The 14,745-nt window shown below is 44.4% G+C and overlaps 1 protein-coding gene across 7 annotated transcripts in view; it reads right to left on the bottom strand.

The window, feature by feature from the left end:
* Positions 1-503: 503 nt before the first annotated feature.
* FUT10 (fucosyltransferase 10) overlaps positions 504-14,745 on the bottom strand; it is a 34,874-nt gene continuing 20,632 nt past the window's right edge. For 6 of the 7 annotated variants that reach the window (XM_053294452.1, XM_053294451.1, XM_053294450.1 and 3 more), the window contains 2 exons: positions 9,110-9,945; positions 504-4,959 (listed from right to left, as the gene is read on the bottom strand). In XM_053294452.1, coding sequence (XP_053150427.1) covers positions 4,732-4,959; positions 9,110-9,945 — 1,064 coding nt within the window. In that variant the 3' untranslated portion in view covers positions 504-4,731. Of the gene's footprint in view, positions 7,248-9,109; positions 9,946-14,745 lie in introns of all 7 variants that reach the window. The other variant, XM_053294453.1, reaches the window with a different exon arrangement.

Here is a 14,745-nt window from a genome sequence, read left to right on the forward strand (position 1 = left end):
GAAAGTTGGGGATCCCTGTTAGAGTTAGGGTATGGCAACTTTGAATCCCCATTGTTTCCTATGGAGGAAATGTTCAAAATTAGTAAAAACTAAAAAGAAAATCATTAAAAATCAACAAAGTGTCCCACTGCCTTGAAATTTGGTTGGTAGGTGCAGACCTACCCATGCAGACCTACCCACCACCCAAATTTGGTGCCCCTAGGACCTTGTTAGGTGGTCTGAATTGGTCCAAATCTGAATCAAATCAAATACAAATCAAATCTGGGGTGATTTGGAGAGGTAGATTTGGATACAAAACAAATCAGGGATTCTTTGTTTTTGGGCACAAATCAAGAAAATCAATTTGTGCACATCTCTAATTGCCAGTTCAGAGGTTTCTCCTCCATGTTTCTTCAAAGAACTATATTGCATCTCTGCTGGTAAATCCCATCACCGTTGCTCTTTCACTGACCAGTATGAAACCTTTCCACCAGAAAATAAATAATGAACTCTCACTTGACATCTTTTCAAAATATTTTTTATTATTTCCAAAAGTCATTCTTTTTAGTCAGATGTTATTGGATTCCTGTTGACCAGTAATACTGTAACTGAAAGACCAAGATTCTTAAAATACATATGCAAACAGTTACTGACCTATGGAACTCACTCCCACATGATATCAGAGAGGCTGAAAGGTTAATAATAAAGAAGGAGCTGTATACTTATACTAGTAATCAGAACCGCCATGATCAAGGCTTGTAAGTATGCTTAAATCCCATTGATTTCAACTGAGCTTATTCCTAAATGTGCATCATATGTACACTTATTTGGGAGCCAACCCTGTTGACTATAGCACTAGACAAGTTTCTTTCTAGAGTTGTATTAAGTGGTCCTAGTAATTAGTTATATCTTTCTTTACATCTCCAAAAACTGTGATGGCACTATAGGCAAGGGCTGTAGCTTGGTGATAGAGCATCTGCTTTGCATGCAGAAGCTCCCAGTTTCAGTCCCTGGCATCTCCAGGTAGGGCTGGTAAAGACTCCTGCCTGCCAGTCTGTGAAGGCAATACTGAGCTAGATGGACCAATGGTCTGACTCAGTATAAGGCAGCTTCCGATCTAGGAGGGACTTGCAAATAGAGGATTCTGGGCCACATCTGACCCCTGTGAAGGGTACTGCCCAGCTGGCCAGTCACCATCTGGATGGCAGAAGAGGCAAGCAAGGAGAGTCCCATCTGTGGCAACAGAACTTAACTGACAGGCCACGTGGGAATTAGCCCTCCGCCCTGACTCCAATCTCAAAGCAGCCTTCCAAGAAATCTAGGTCATACCAGTGCCTGTTGTGGTATCTACTGTCTTGGTGAGTTATAGACACTGAAGTAAAACTACAATCTTAACTTTCAAAAGGCAACAAAAGGAGATCTCCCATTTACAATCACTGCCCCGTATCCCTTCACTTGTATTAATGCAGGCCTGCTAACTTGTAACTCATCAAGCTGATGCAAGCCACCAGATTGGGGCCTGTCGACAACATCCCCTGCCCTCTATTTTTTGCAGTCGCAGGCAGGCAGCAAAATCAGAAGTTTATCAAGTCCTTGGCCCACAACACCAGTCTGGTGGCCTGTGCCTTGCTTGCTAGTCTGCAAATTCTAATGCCTGTACTAATAGAAGGAATATGCTACTGAATCCTGGGAGAAACACAATGGTGAAGAGGGGAGGGTCCCAAGGGTTTGGAATGCAGTGTCTTACAGCATTTCATTATTAAACACTGGGTGTTGGGTAAATCTTAACCAGCGCTTTCACTTTAAGTCTGTCTCTGGATGTCAGCATGTGGGTGCCAAGTGCTAATGCATTTATATTCGTGCTCAGCATCAGGAAATGGTAGCCTGCCAAATTTAAACTCAAACTGCTGATGCCGAGGGGACTGATGATGCACAAACATGCTGAGCAACAACAGCGCTCTGACCCATCCACTGGTCTGAATGGATGTTTGATCATGAAAGTCAGACTTGCACCGGTATAACAGAAGCAACTCAACACGCTGCCAGTGCAAGGAAAGAACAACCTGCCACAGAAAGGATCATCAAAAGCAACCAGCCGTTTAAACATGTATCCATCTTCTGGCATAGGAACCCATTAGGCCTTGGGGCTATAAAGACATGTGCTAATAAGTGCCCCTAATTCTGTGTGCAGTACTGGGAGTATGTAACATCAAGAACTTGCAGTACATGCAAACAAGGGCCAGATTTTTTTCCCTCCTGCTAAGGCTCCTATGTTTTTAACAGCTGGTGGACAAACAGAAATTTAGCAGGTCAAGCTTTGTAGAGAAAAGTTTCATCTTCCACATTTCAGTTAGTTGTGGATCTGAGACAGGCTGTAGACAGCTCGAGTGTGTGTTCTCTGACCCAGGTCCCTACAATCAGGTGCTAGAATTTCAGCTGGACTCAAGAGCACCATTGTCTGTTCACCAGGCAATGGTAGAAGGCCAGGGTTCTACTATTTATATCTGGCCTGGCCACTCCAGAGTAGGGGTGTGCACAAAACTGGCTTGGCATATTTGGTTCAAATTTGAACTCAATTCAAACCCAGGTGGGAAGGTTCGGTTTTGGTTTTGCTCGAAACGCGCCCCCCCCCCAGTTCAGTTTGAATTCAAACCCAACTCAATCCAGTTCTAAGAGGTTCTAAATAGGGTATAATAGGGAATTGAACTGGCCCATTATTCCCTATGCAGAGCATCTAGGGGCACAAAACTGGGGTGGGTGGTAGGCACCAAAGGGTGCCTACCAACCACCAAACCCCAAAGCAAACAGACACTCATGCAATATTTAATGATTTTTTGAAGATTTTTACATTTTTTGCATTTTCCCCATAGGAAATGTGGACTCAAACTGGCCCATTAATCCCTATGCAGAGCACCTAGGGGCACAAAACTGGGCTGGGTGGTAAGCACCAAGGAGTGCCTACAATCCACTGAATCACAAAGCAATCGGATACTCCTGTGATTTTTAATGATTTTAAAAAATATTTTTACATTTTCCCCATAGGAAATAATGGGGACTCAAACTGGCCCATTATTCCCTATGCAGAGCACCTAGGGGCACAAAACCAAGGTGGGTTAGGGTTAGGAAGTGCCTACCACCCACTGAACTGCAAAGCCATCAGACATTCCTGTGATTTTTAATAATTTTTTTGAAGATTTTTTCAATTTTTTGCTTTGCCCCCATAGGAAATAGTGAGGATTTGAGAATGCCCCAACTGCCCCCCTCGGGGGTTCCTAGGCACCAAAGTGGGTTTGGGGGCAAGGCATCTTGTACCACAACTCCCCACAGCAGCCCCAAGCCAGTGGGGCTCATGGTTTTTGTTTTATAGATTTTAAAAAGATTTTAGCCTGTCGCAATGTAATGAATAGGAATTTCTCCCCCATTCAAAAATATAGAACAGTTTGTGACCTAATGAACTCTGTGTGACATCAGAATTCACAGGGGGCTGGGGAGAAATCTCTATGCATTGCATTGAGACAGGCTAAAATATTTTTTTAAAACCATGTGGAGGAATCTGCCCTATGCCTTCATGAAAAAGGGTAACAGCATGCCCCTTTTGCCCCCTTTTATATTTCTGGAATGGATGGACATGCAATTATGAAATCTGGCACACATGAAGTCCACATTGGCAGAACTCTGTGTAAACTGTTTTTCCCAAAGCTATGGGTCAATCCCAATTTTGGGTGAATTTTTAAATTTTTCTTTTAAAATGGCTAAAAATGGTAAAATATGGCTTGTTTCAAGCCAGAACTTTGCAAAAACGTCTGAAGCTGAAGACCCACCTTGGACCATTATTCCAACAGCATGTGGAGGAATCTGCCCTTTGCCTTCATGAAAAGAGGTAACAGCATGCCCATTTTGCCCTGAATGAATGAGCTATGAAATCTGGCACACATGAAGTCCACATTGGCAGAACTCTGTGTTATTTTTGTCAAGGCTATGGGTAAGGCCTCTGATTTGGGGGGAATGGCAGGGGGGCCTAAAAATAGAAAAAAGGGCTAAAACTGGCTTGTTTCAAGCCAGAACTTCAGATTTCACCATTTTTAATGAGAATTTCAAAAATTCACCAAAAATCAGAGGATTGGTCACTTAACTTCAAATCCACTACAGGGGGCCCTGACCTCCTCCTCCACACATGTGGCAAGTTTCAAGGCTCTAGGGCCAACTGGTGATTTGGGGGGTGGGGGGAAATTTCCCCATGGACCACTATGGGGGGGAAATTCAAATTTAAGTCAGAATTCAGATTCTGATATCTGATATTGCCAGAGCCTATGTTCTTGTGACTTTTGGACACATGGTTCAGATTCCTGACATGTTTACAAATGACATAAACGATGCCCAGATCTTTGGGAGTTCCATGGCTTGTGTGGTTTGGAAACATGCCAGGAAGCTGAACCACTTCAGTGGAAATCTTTACATATATCTGGACTAGCTCAGGAGCAGCTGCATAAATTATGGAGTTAATACTCAAATGTAAATTATAGTGTACATTTACACTATATTAGTATTAAAAATATATATTGCTTGATGACCTAACTGCATTTTTTTCACCTTGATTAATATTCACGGATTTTCTCATTGCACGTTCAGTCATAAAAACTGCTTCCTATCTCATTAAGGCAATCTACAAACAAAAGCTTCTGTTACAGGCTCTTTCTACAGAATGTTTTCTGTTTCTCCTAGTTTGAGTCAAGGGCCTGCTGTCATCTAAAATTATTCTCTGAAGACCAAAGTCCAAAATTCTTGAACTGTGAAATTTCTGTTCCTTTCTACCAGCTGTCTCAGTGCATGAGCTTCTCTCTTAGACTGTTCGAAACTTGGTATCCACATCTCCTGCAGAGCTGTTCTGTGTGTATTTGGAGAAGGAGAAAAAACAAAAGCTTCAGGTCTGGGACAGCTCAAGTGGCTGGCTTCTGCATTCCACCTTCTTGGCAACATTCCCTGGCAAAAGACAGCAAAACACAAGATGAGTTTTGTTAACCACCATGTAGCACTCAGATGTGAAAGTTAATATACTCTTCTTTCACCCCACCAATACAGTCCTCTTTCACCTGAGGCCTATTTTTAGCACCAACTTACAATATGGAACCCACTTCTAATTCTTTTTCCTCTGGCTCCTGAGAATGATCTGGTAGTACCTGATACTGCTGAAAGGAGGAAGCAAAGCTGGTCTGATTCAGGAAGATGGAAGAGACCACTGGGAGATTCATGTGAGAATGAAATATTAGTATGTGTTGGTTATATTCCAAAAATAGTGTTTTCTTTCTCTCTGTTTTTCTGCTCTCTCTTTTTTGGTCCTCTATTATTTCCTGCTCATTCTCTCTCTCTCTCCCTTTCTCTTAAAGAAGAAGAGCATAGCAGCTGTGTTTCGATTTCAAGCTCAAATATGCAGAAACAAGTACATTACAAATACCACATAACAAACAATGGGGCGATTCACATGATTGCCCCAGGCAGGCAGGGAGGGTGTGGGGTGGAGGATGCTTTCACCTTACCTTCTCCGCAGATGACCAAGCACGACCTCTTTGGCATGCCTCCCACGTGCCCACACGGGAAGCCCTTTTCTGTGCAGCTCCATGAAGCACAGAGCAGGGTGGAAGGATCTAGGGCTGGAACTTGTTGTCCCGGCCTCCAGGCATCCCTCAATGACATGCACGGCGGTCTGCATTGGCGCGTTGCATTGGGGATTCCCCCATCAGATGGGCAGTTCTATGTGCCCTTCTCCATGACTTCTCAGAGAGTCCTGTGATACCTGGTAGCCGGGTTGGGAGAGCACCCTTAACCTCGGTTAAAAGAGGCTCATTAAAGGGGTAAGATGCGGGGGAGCAGAGGGATTCACGAGGATCCTGCCGCTTCTCATGACCAGTCTAACTCTGCCTGGGGCAGCCTAGGCAGGGTTAGGCTGATCGTGAGAGCAGCCTCAATGAAAAGCAGTTCTGCGTTTCTGAATGGTCTGGGAGCATCTCATGTCACTGAGTTGTGGAAGCTAAATAGGTAAGAACCATATCTAAATGAAGTCCACACTATAACAGAGTCATTACAAGAGCACTCTCCAATAAAGATAAACACTATATAATAAGACTGACAGATTCATTCAGTGCAGCTTTGAAAAACTAAACTGTTCCAGACAGGTTTGATCTCATGAATTGTTGCTAGTAATCCTGCCAAGAAGACTTGGATCAAAATGCAACCGGCATGTTTCTGCATTGAATGTTTCCACAAGCACTAGTACAAAACAGTAGATTATACCGAAGTGATATAGCAATATTGCTAATCATCATCAACTTTATTTGTTATCTGCCCCATAACCAATTGTTCTCTGGGTGGCTCACAACACAACATTAAAACATCCAGTAAAAACACATTTTAAAAAGAGTACAAAATACAGTACAAAACAATTTAAAAACTTGGTTTTTAAAGTCAGTTTTAAATATCAAATTTAAAAGGCTCAAGTGAACAGAAAGGTCTTTACCTGGTGTCTAAAATAAAGAAGTGATCATGCCAGGCAAACATCACTGGGGAGGTTGTTTTATAAATGGATTACAACCACCGAAAAGGCCCTCTCCCTAGTGGCCACCCGCCTCACCTCATCTGGCAGGGACACTCAGAGCAGAGCCTCCAAAGAAGATCATAAGGTCCAAGTGGGGACATATGGGGCAAGGCACTCTTTCAGTTAACCCAGTCCCAAGCCATTTAGGGCTTTAAAGGTTAAAACCAGGACTTTGAATTGAGCCCAGAAACGGACTGGAAACCACTGCAGCTGAAGAAACACTGGTGTGATATGATGAAAGAGCCCAGTCCGAGTTAATAACCTTGCAGCCCTATTTTGTACCAGCTTCAGTTTCAAGCAGCCCCACGTACAAGACATTGCAGTAATCTAAGCAAGAGGTTACCAGAGCATGAGTAACTGTAGCCAAGCTATCTCTATCCAGGTAAGGTCGCAACTGGCATATCAGCTGAAGCTGATAAAAGGCGCTCCGAGCCAGAGAGGCCACTTGAGCCTCTAGCGACAGTGCTGGATCAATGAATTCCCTCAGACTGTGAATCTGGTCCTTCAGTGGGAGTGCTAACCCCATCTGGAACAGGCTGAACATCATTCACCCAGGCAGAGGAACCACCAACCAACAGTACTTCAGTCTTGTCTGGATTGAGTCTCAGCTTATTCACCCTCATCCAGTCCATTACTGCATCCAAGCACCAATTCAGGATAGTCACTGCCTCACCTGCGTCTGATGAAACAGAGAGAGACAACCGAGTCTTATCTACATATTGATGACATCTCAGGCCAAATCTCCAAATGACCTCTCCCAGTGGTTTCATGTAGCTGTTAAACAGCATAGGGGAAAGAATGGAACTCTGCTGAACCCCAAAGCACAACTGCCAAGGGGTTAAGCAGTGGTCCCCCAGCACCACCTTTTGGAAACAGGCCTTGAGGTAGGAATGCAACCACCTCCAACCAGTGCCTCCCACACCCAACTTGGCTAGCCTATCCAAAACGATACCATGGTCAAAGGTATTGAAAGCCACTGAGAGGTCCAAGAGAATTAACAGGGTTGCACTCCCCATCTTTCTCTCTACACAGGTAACCCCAGAGGGTGACCAAAGCAGCTTCTGTTCCAAAGCCAGGCCTGGAGCCTGATTGAAATTGATCTAGATAATCCGTTTCCTCCAAGAGTGTCTTGGTCAGCTGGTCAGCCACTATACACTCAAGCACCTTGCCCAGGAAGGGAGTATTAGCCACAGGCCTATAGTTGTTTACATCCTCTGGGTCCAGTCTGGGTTTCTTTAGGACTGGTTGAATAACAGCTTCTTTCAATGATGCTGGGACCACTCCCTCTCTCAATGAGGCATTTAGAACCTGCTGGACCCAGATAAAAATTCCCTCCCTACTAGATTTAATAAACGATGAAGGGCAAGGGTCGGGCATGCACATGATCAGCTGAAATCAAATGAACACCATGTGCACATCCTAGGGCACTAATAATTGAAACTCTTCCAGCAAAACTGGACCAGGTGGTACTCTGGACACCTTTCCCAATGACACTGCATCAACTGTAGAGTTGATTCACTCATGGTGAATGCAAGCAACTTTAACTTCAAAATGCTGTGCAAATGCATCACAGCTGCCGAGGGTTCTAACATATCTTGCCCAGGGCCAGATTTCAAGAGGCCCCACACCACCCAGAAAAGCCCCACTGGACAGCACTGAGAGGATGCAATGGTGGACAGGGAAAAAAACATTTCTTCTGTTCCATCACTGCCAGAGAATAGGCTTAATAATGAGCTCTAACCTGTGTTAGGACCTGCTCTCCTTTTTAAAGCGCCTGCTCAAAACTCCCCACCCCACCCCCAAGCAGCATGGAACTGGTGCAAGAACCTTGTTTTGTGCATATCCCTAATCTGATGTAATGATGCAAGCATATGGGAGAAAGTTTGGTTTGGTTCAATCTTGGACCAGACCTGGTTTGGTCCAGGGTTGAGCCCTTGAACCGAACCAGTTCACACATCCCTAATTCAAAGGCTCTAACTTCAAAGGCCTGCTGCTGGATGCCATAAATGGCATCCTGGTTATGCAAATGGCCTGTGTGCATGTGCAGTGGCCAAAAAAATGGCACAGCAGGCCTTTTGGAGTCTGAATGAAACCAGCATCTTTCTAGTGCAGCTTGCTCTCCAAGGAGTCCTCAATAGAGGGCAAAGGGGTTGTAATCTGAAGCCACTCAATTTATTTCTCAAAATATCTAGATCTTGCCTCGATACCACGGTGTGAGGCTTCAAGCCAAAGCTCTGTCCTTTTACATTCCCTGCAACTCACTTAAGGGGCAGAGTTCTTGCAGTCATCAGGCTCTGCTGTGGAATATAAAAGCTCAGTTAAGTCCTGGACTCTGTCAGATCAACATCCCTGGGAATACACCTGGGGCCTGCAGAGCGAGTCTCTGTCCCTGCTTCTGTTAGCCCAAACTTGTACTGAAACCTGAAATCAGAAACCTGACCTGAAACCTGGTTCCTGCCACAGAGCAATTCCAGCTAAAGGTCATACACAGCAGGTCTGGCATAGCCCCCTGTGGGTTAATAGCTTGGCATGGATAATTACCTTTACTTGTCTCCTGATATTTTCCCACACTTTGGTACACACCATGCACTCAAACGCATCGATGTAATTGTCCTTCATGATGTCCTGCACTCCCCATGTTCGTTCCTTGATAGCAGCAAGCAGTCGCTTATTGGAGATGACACCTTTCAGTTTCCACTCAAGATAGGCCTGGTATTCCTTGTCATCACTATCTAAAGTTTTGATAAACTGTGCCAGGTCTTTAGGGTGCGAAAATCCCGTCACAAGAACCACACTCTTATTACTCGGAAGCCAGTCTGTGACGCTGGGCGAGCCATAATAAACTGGTACCACTCCCAGCTTCAGTGGCCTCCAGAGCTTTTCAGTGATATAATCATCACAGACTGCATTCTCAAAAGCAAGGACAAATTTGTACTGAGCAAGTATCTTGTAGAAGTTATCGCTGTCCATGGAAGCTGGATTTCTGAGATGCTCAGGAAGATCTCGGTTATGTAAGCAAGCTCCATAGGAGTCCACCTCAACGTGAGCCATCAGCTCCTTCACAAAGCTGTCCCGGTCAGAGGGTGGGTCGCAGTCTGACTGTATGTAAACAAGTGGCGCAAGTTTCTTCCTCAAGCTGTTCTTTTTTTGCAAAGAAAGCATGTACCTCCGTGACTTTAAGGCCTCAATACTTTCAAGGTACTGGGTGGTGAGTGGTAGGTGTGAATGGCGGCTAAAGGTTGCTGTGTGGTTGAATAGAGTGATGGCAGGTCTCTGAAAGAGCTTATAATTGTTTTTGGGTGACTCCTCATGGAAAAGGGCCCAGTCATGGTAGTCTTTACGGGGCAAAGGTAAGGCATTTATGCTGAAATCAGTACCTAGATTTTTTTTGAAGGGGGGGAAAGCAAAACAGTAGTTATCTATCACATATTCTGGATTTGTCCAATAATAAAGGAGTTTAGAACTGAAAGGTCAGAAACAATTGTGAAAATGCTTGGTCACAGTATTCTATATAATCCCAAGATTATTATCTTGCGTTACTGAAAGGACGCAGTCTTAGAAGAGGATTATGTCCTGATCACTTGCCTTCTTACAGCTGCTGGAATCTGTATAGCTTTCAACTGGAAGGTCTCCAGGCCCTCCTCACTTTTGATATGGATTTTTTTAAAAAAAACATGGACTATTGCCTTTCCCACCCACCCCCAATGCAAGTCACCTAACGGAAGAATGTAACCGTATACATAAATGACAGATTCACTTCTAAAGTGGATTTCATTATTCAATTTTTGGAAGACAAATTTTCAGTAAGATAATAGGCACTTTTTTACATTTATACAAGAGAATTTGGTAGGTATAAGTTTATATTTGTTCTTCAAGTTTATATGTATATTTTAATGCAGATAAACCTTTAATTAAGAACAAACAGTATTCTTCTTCCTTACCAGTTTTATTTACTTTATTTATTTATCACTAGTGGGCCCGAGCACAGAGCATCTGTGCCTCAAGCGGGCCCGTCGCCGCCGCCTCTGGCCTCCCTGCCGCCGCCGCCTCTGGCCTCCCCGCGGCCGGGCCAGGCCCGCCGCCGCCGCCGCCGGCTTCCCCACAGCCAGGCCAGGCCCACCGCCGCCTCTGGCCTCCCCGCGGCCCAGCCGGGCCCGCCGCTGCGCCTCTGTGCCACGCATGCGCAGAACACCCGCAAGAGACACAGACGCAGGTACCTTAGGGTTTTATTATATAGGATATTTTTATACCGCCTGATATGTACATCTCTAGGCGGTGTACAAAATTTAAAATATTTAAAAGTTACAAATTAAAATACACGACAATAAAAACAACAGAATAAAATAATTATTAAAACAAGTTTTTGAAATTATTAAAAATAATTCTAATTAAAAGACTGAGAAAACTGGAGAGTCTTGAGGTTCTTTCTGAAAACAGACAGAGAAGGAGATGCTCCGATTTCAGCAGGAAGCATATTCCAAAGTCCTAGCACAGCCACAGAGAAAGCCTGGTCCTGGGTCGCCACCAAACGAGCTGGTGGCAACCATAAGCAGACCATATAGGTGATAACCAGTACTTGGTATTTCACCCGGAAACATATTGGCAGCCAGTGCAGTTCTTTTAAAACCGGTGTTATGTGGTCCCTTCGTGTTGTCCCACTGTTTTAAGGCCATTCACCTCTAGAAACAGTTGTAGCTGACGTATCAGCCGAAGCTGTTAAAAAGCGCTCCTGGCCGCCACCTCAACCTGAGAAACCAGGGAGAGCTTTGGGTCCAGGAGCACTCCCAAGCTATGTACCTGATCTGTCAGGAGAGATTAGTGGAGTGTAACCCCATCCAGAACAGGCAGATCTAAACCATCTCTCGGGTCCCGGCCCCCCACAGTCAGTACCTCCGTCTTATTTGGATTCAACTTCAGTTTGTTATCCCTCATTCAGCTCATTACTGCCTCCAGGCAGGCATTTAGGGAAGATCTGCCATTTCCTGAGGAGGTCAGCATGGATAAGTAGATCTAGGTGTCATCAGCATACTGATAATACCCAGCATCAAACCTCCTGATGATCTCTCCCAGCAGTTTCATGTAGATTTTAAAAAGCATTGGAGACAGTATGGAGCCTTGTAGGACTCCAGTTCTTGCTTAGCAGAGCAACAGTCTCCAAGCGACACCATCTGGAATCTGCCAGAGAGGTAGGAGTGGAACCACTGTAAAACAGGGCCACCCAATCCCATCCCACCTCCCTTAGGCAGTCCAGAAGGATACCATAATCGATGGTATCGAAAACTGTAGAGAGATCCAGAAGGATCAGCAGAGTCACACTCCCTCTGTCGATAGCCAGTTGGAGATCATCCATCAAGCTGACCAAGGCATTCTCAACCCCATAGCCCACATGAAAGCCAGTTTGAAATGGGTCTGGATCATCCAAAACTGCCTATTGCTGAGAGGCCACCACCCACTCAACCACTTTGCCCACTCAACCACATTGTTTCTAATGGAAAATTAGAAACAAATCTGTAATTAGCTAACTCTGAGGGTTCCAGTGTAGCTTTCTTCAAAAGTGATCTAATAATAGCCTCCTTAAGACAAGGAGGCATCCTGCCCTCCCTCGGAGAAGCATTTATAATATTTACCAGACCCTCTCTGATAATAGGATTATCTGATGAGATAAGCCAAGTTGGGCAAGGGTCAAGAAAACAGGTTGCAGGACACACATTCTGAAGCAGTTTGTTTATAGCAAAGACATCCAGAAAAAATTGGTTAAATCAGGGCCATGCTTTCCAGAATTGTATGAATACAGCATGTTATTATCAGTTCTCTCCCATGATGCCATAGCACAAATATCTGAATCATGTGGAGTCATGCTGATCAGAGTGTGGTATGAAGGCACATGACAGAGCCACCTTGCTGAACTTAAGTAAGTCTAAGTCTGGTCAGTGTTTGAATGGGTGACTGCCTGGGAACCCCAGGTATGCTGCCTTGAATGCTATGGAAGAAAACTGGGGTATAAATGAAATACATAAATAATCTGATCAGTACAACTCCACAAAACCCAGAATTTCACAGATTACCGAGGTGGCTTGGAACCAAACCATGACATGAATGTGGGACAAAACCACAAGGAAGTGGCTTTTCAGCCATCATGTCAGTAGCATGAGAATCAGGCATAAGGGTATAATCCCATACATCAGGGGTGGCCAACCGGAGGCTCTCCAGCTATTTCTTAGACTACACTTCCCATCACCCCCAAGCAAAATTTATTGCAGCTGGGGATGATGGGAGTTGCAGTCCAACAACAGCTGAAGAGCCACAGGTTGGCCACCTCTGATATATAAGATTAATTAGAAGCAATCCCAGGGAACTCAGCTGAAGTTGCTTTTGATTAAACTTGCAAAGGAACAAACTGTATGTCTCACCAAAACCAAGAGAACTTACTTCTGAGTGAACATATCTTGGGGATTATCTTGTTATACAATGCAAGCATAAGAGTACTATGTGAGTTTTGCCATTTTGTGGGTTTTCTAAAAGCTTACTGTAGGATTAAAAATGCAATGACAGGTGCCTTATACTGATATATGGAAAGGATGATACAACTGGGGGTGGGAAGAATACAGGTGAAACTCGAAAAATTAGAATATCGTGCAAAAGTTCATTAATTTCAGTAATGCAAATTAAAAGGTGAAACTGATATATGAGATAGACGCATTACATGCAAAGCGAGATAAGTCAAGCCTTAATTTGTTATAATTGTGATGATCATGGCGTACAGCTCATGAGACCCCAAATCCACAATCCCAGAAAATTAGAATATTGTGAAAAGGTTCAACAGTCTAGGCTCCAGGTGTCCCACTCCAATCAGCTAATCAATCCATAACACCTGCAAAGGGTTCCTGAGCCTTTAAATGGTCTCTCAGTCTGGTTCATTAGGAATCACAATCATGGGAAAGACTGCTGACTTGACAGTTGTGCAGAAAACCATCATTGACACCCTCCATAAGGAGGGAAAGCCTCAAAAGGTAATTGCAAAAGAAGTTGGATGTTCCCAAAGTGCTGTATCAAAGCACATCAATAGAAAGTTATGTGGAAGGGGAAAGTGTGGAAGAAAAAGGTGCACAAGCAGCAGGGATGACCGCAGCCTGGAGAGGATTGTCAGGAAAAGGCCATTCAAAAGTGTTGGGGACTTTCACAAGGAGTGGACTGAGGCTGGAGTTAGTGCATCAAGAGCCACCACACACAGACGGATCCTGGACATGGGCTTCAAATGTCGTATTCCTCTTGTCAAGCCGCTCCTGAACAACAAACAACGTCAGAAGTGTCTTACCTGGGCTCAAGAAAAAAAGAATTGGTCTGTTGCTCAGTGGTCCAAAGTCCTCTTTTCTGATGAGAGCAACTTTTGCATCTCATTTGGAAACCAAGGACCCAGAGTCTGGAGGAAGAATGGAGAGGCACACAATGCAAGATGCTTGAAGTCCAGTGTGAAGTTTCCACAGTCTGTGTTGATTTGGGGAGCCATGTCATCTGCTGGTGTTGGTCCACTGTGCTTCACTAAGTCCAGGGTCAACGCAGCCGTCTATCAGGAGATTTTGGAGCACTTCCTGCTTCCTTCCGCAGACGAGCTGTATGGGGATGCTGACTTCATTTTCCAGCAGGACTTGGCACCTGCCCACACTGCCAAAAGTACCAAAACCTGGTTCAATGACCATGGGATTACTGTGCTTGATTGGCCAGCAAACTCGCCTGACCTGAACCCCATAGAGAATCTAGGGGTCATTGCCAAGAGAAGGATGAGAGACATGAGACCAAACAATGCAGAAGAGCTGAAGGCCGCTATTGAAGCATCCTGGTCTTCCATAACACCTCAGCAGTGCCACAGGCTGATAGCATCCATGCCACGCCGCACTGAGGCAGTAATTGCTGCAAAAGGGGCCCAAACCAAGTACTGAATACATATGCATGCTTATACTTTTCAGAGGTCCGATATTGTTCTATTCTACAATCCTTGTCTTCTTGGTTCCATGTAATATTCTAATTTTCTGGGATTGTGGATTTGGGGTTTTCATGAGCTGTACGCCATGATCATCACAATTATAACAAACTAAGGCTTGACTTATCTCGCTTTGCATGTAATGCGTCTATCTCATATATCAGTTTCACCTTTTAATTTGCATTACTGAAATTAATGA

This window comes from Hemicordylus capensis, chromosome 2 (assembly GCF_027244095.1).
Source record: "Hemicordylus capensis ecotype Gifberg chromosome 2, rHemCap1.1.pri, whole genome shotgun sequence".
NCBI classification, from domain to species: Eukaryota; Metazoa; Chordata; class Lepidosauria; order Squamata; family Cordylidae; genus Hemicordylus; species Hemicordylus capensis.